Genomic DNA, 3,429 nt, shown 5'->3' on the forward strand with positions numbered 1-3,429 from the left:
TTGTTTTTTCCTGTTGTTTGCTGCTCTGTCTCCAGCCCTGCACAGGGCCTGGCACATAGAAGATGTTCAATAAATATACATTGAGTGGATTAATACAGTGGACTAATATAAAGTACGCCGTTGAGCTCAGGCTCAGAATAAATACCAAAAGTTCGACTTGAGGCAGGAGTGGGAGAGAGTCCCATTGGAGAGTCCTCGAGGAGGGGGTCAGCAGCGGGGACCCCTGCCAAGCCGGGTGAGGTAGAGTGGCCGGGCGTCACCAAGAGCCCCGGCGAAAGAAGGCAGCATTCATTCTCTGTCCGGCGGGGGGTACCCGGGCCCGGTGTCAATGGGCCATGGCGGCAGGGAGAGTCCAGCGGGGACTTTGGTGGCCACTCGGAAGAGGCCCAAGATCGTGGCGCCCTGCGCAAGCTGCCAGGCAGGGTGTGCCCCCGCCTCTGCGCGCAGGTGAACGCCCAGGCGCTGGCCTGCGCCCAGGTGCAGCAGGCTGCTTCGGAAACCAGAGGCTGAGTCCGGGGCTTTGGGGGATGGAGGCGGCAGGTCCAAGGTCAGGGCCAGGGCCGCAGCGCCCGCGCCCAGGGGCTGCAGGTGCAGGGCAAGGGAGACAGAGCCCGAGCCGAAGCTGGACACCACCCGCTGCAGCTTCAGGTGCAAGAAGACATAGTAGACGCCAGGCTCTGCCACCATCAGCTCTCGCGAGTGCTGGTCGTAGGTCAGGCCGGGCCCCAGGAACACCCCTGCCAGGGCTGGGTCGCTGTACCAGCGCAGGGGCCCTTCAGTCAGCTGTACTGAAGGAGGGAGGAAGAAGAGGGGAGGTTGGCTGAGCACTGCTGGGGGGCAGAGGTGCAGGCCCGGGGAGGGGCGCTGGGGAGGTCTTGGAAGGAAGAGGTTCCCAGAGGGAGGTGAGGCTGGTAAGGGAAGGAAGGGGTTTGGCCGGGGAGGGGGGGGGGGGGGATCTGAGGGGCAGGGGGAGGCGCCTCAGAGAGGGAGGAGGTGGAGGGAGAGGTGGGGGGGAGGGTCTCAGGAAGCGGGAGAAGACAGAGGGGAAGGGTGGGGAGGAGAGTCTGAAAGGGGGAGGGGGAGGGGAAGGGGGAGGGAGGGAAGAATAGGGAGGAAGCGTCTGGAAGGGGAAAGACGTTAGAAGGAGGTCTCCAGAAGCAGCAAAGGGAACCGGGGGAGAAGGAGAGGAAAGTCAGGACCTCGGGGAACCCAGTGGGAGAGACAAGAGCAGGCTGGGGTCTGTGGGATCAAGCCACAGGTGCCTCGGCAGGGGTGGGGGTGCGGGCGTCTGAGGTAGGCACATTTGGAGGTCAGAAGAAGAAAAGCGGCACCCAGAGAGGGTCATGGGAAGGTCAGAAAGACAGAGAAGGTTCAAAGAGGTGAGGGGACAGCTCTTAGAGAGTGGGGAGAAGAGGGCCAGATGGGGGGAGTGGAGGCCTCCCTCTCCCGAGGGTTCCTCAGCCTCCTGGCCACCCCCGGCCCCCACGCCCCCCCCCCCCAAGGGAATGACTCAGGACACTCACCATCTTGGGCCACCAGCTGCGCGAACACGGCCTGCGAAGAGGAAAGGCGGAAAGTGGGATGCAGGCCCCCCCCCTCCCGCTGCCGCAGTCCCGGGAGAGCGGGGGAGGGGGGTCCCCGGGGTCCGCGCAGGCCTTGAGCCCCCCGCCCCCGCCCCGCCGCGGGCTCCAAACGTTCAGCAGGAGCGCACACGCACACCCCAGGCTGGTGGCTCAAGCTGGCCCCAAGCCCTGGGGTCTGCCCGGGCAGAACCTCGTGGATCAGTAAAGAGGAGAGGAACCCTCCGGGGGCCCCCTGGGGAGGGTGCGGGAGAAAAACCGAGGTCCTCCGGGAGCTGAGAAAGAGCCTCGAGTCCCCTCAGCGGTTCGAGGTGACTAGCCCTCGGGGTCCGGGGCCCGGGATGCAGACGGGGTGCCGCCGGGAGGGGCCCCCGCGAAGTCCTGCAGAAGCAAGGGGTGCGCTCGGGGGCCCCGGGGCTGGGGCGCATCTCACCTGCGGAGAGTCGGGGAGGCGGGCGCGGGCGTCGGGCGGCTGCTCGGGGACGCGGGGGAGGCTGGGGCCGGGGGCCGCGGGCGCGACCCAGGCGCTGAGCCAGCAGGCGGCGCAGGTGCCGGCGAGCAGCAGCAGCAGCAGCGCGACGCTGAGGGCCCAGGGCAGCGGGCGGCAGGCGGGGCCGGGGGGCGCGGGCGGCCGCTGGGCCTCGGGGTCCGGGACGGCGTCGGCGCGGGGGCACATGGCCGGCGGCGAGCGGCTGCAGCCGGGCCCGGGGCGCCGCGCTTTATAGCGACCCTCCGGAAGCCGCGTTTTCCGGGGCGGGGCGGGTGGGGATCCCGGCGTCCCGCCCCCCTCGGCCTTCCGTGCGAAGTTTCCCTAACTTTCTCTTCTCTGAATCTCCACTCTCCTCCTTTCTCGCCCTCCGAGGGCCAGCCCGCCGTTTCCTCTTCGTCCCTGCTTGTCTCCCGTGCCTCCCGGCGATCTCTCTCCGCCTCTCCGTCTCTCCGGGTGTCTCTGTACCTCTGCACCGCCTCTTTTCCCTGTGCCCCTCTCGCTCGCTCTTTATCTGACCACTGTCTCCGTAGGAGGTCGCGCGGGATCTTTCCGTCTCTCGGCCTCATTATTTCCGTGCGTCTGCTTCTGTCTCCCCGTGACTCCCCCTGTCTCTCTAGGCCTCTGCCTCTCTGATTTTCTGTTTCTCAGTCTCTGTCTCTTTCCCTTCCTTCTTGCCACTCCCTAGGCCCTCGCCCCGCAGCGCTCCCCTAAATCCAGCACATCTGCGGAGGGGTCAGAGGACAGCCAGCCCTCCCCCCCCCCCCCACCCTCCCTCACCTTCCCGGGGAGCCTTGGGCCTTCCCCATCTTGCCCCCACCCACCCACCTGGGCGCTTCCCGGCAGGGGCCCCCTCTGGACCCCGCAGGCAGAAGGCTGGAGAGTCCAGGTAGAGAAATCCCCCTTGTAGGGAAGAGCCAGCCCTGGCTAAAGCAGAGGAAACTCAAATTTCCCATTCGCTGTCCCTGGTAGAGGCGGAGGCGGAGGCGGAGGCGGGAGGAGGAGCGGAGCAGGGGCCAAAACTCGGCCCCAAAAGAGGAAGCCACCGTTCATTAAGAGACGGGCGGCCCTGGAAAAGTCCTGAGCTCCTACAAAAGCCCTGCTCTGCCCTGACCGGCCCGGCCCGGGTGGCCACGCCAATCCTGTGACCCTCTGCAGGCCTCACTTTCCCCGTGGGAACTGGGAGGGCCCGCAGGACACCTGATCTTGGCCCTGCTTGGGCAGCCAGGAAATGCAGGGGGTGGGAAGGGGGGTTATGCTGGTTCAACTGAGTTAAGTACACGATGGCACGCCCCTGCCTTCTGTCTTGTTGTATTGGGCCTCCCTGGGGAATTAGGGGAAGAAAACAATGATGACACTGGC

General features: G+C 66.4%; 1 protein-coding gene across 1 annotated transcript; it reads right to left on the bottom strand.

The window, feature by feature from the left end:
• Positions 1 to 2,811, bottom strand: TNFSF9 (TNF superfamily member 9). The gene is made up of 3 exons (XM_058728257.1): positions 2,014 to 2,811; positions 1,524 to 1,554; positions 1 to 788 (listed from the first exon to the last, which is right to left on the bottom strand). The coding sequence occupies exons 1-3, from the start codon at positions 2,254 to 2,256 to the stop codon at positions 289 to 291; spliced, it is 774 nt and encodes a 257-aa protein (XP_058584240.1). The 5' UTR covers positions 2,257 to 2,811; the 3' UTR covers positions 1 to 288.
• Positions 2,812 to 3,429: the final 618 nt, after the last annotated feature.

This window comes from Neofelis nebulosa, chromosome 4 (assembly GCF_028018385.1).
Source record: "Neofelis nebulosa isolate mNeoNeb1 chromosome 4, mNeoNeb1.pri, whole genome shotgun sequence".
Lineage (NCBI taxonomy): Eukaryota > Metazoa > Chordata > Mammalia > Carnivora > Felidae > Neofelis > Neofelis nebulosa.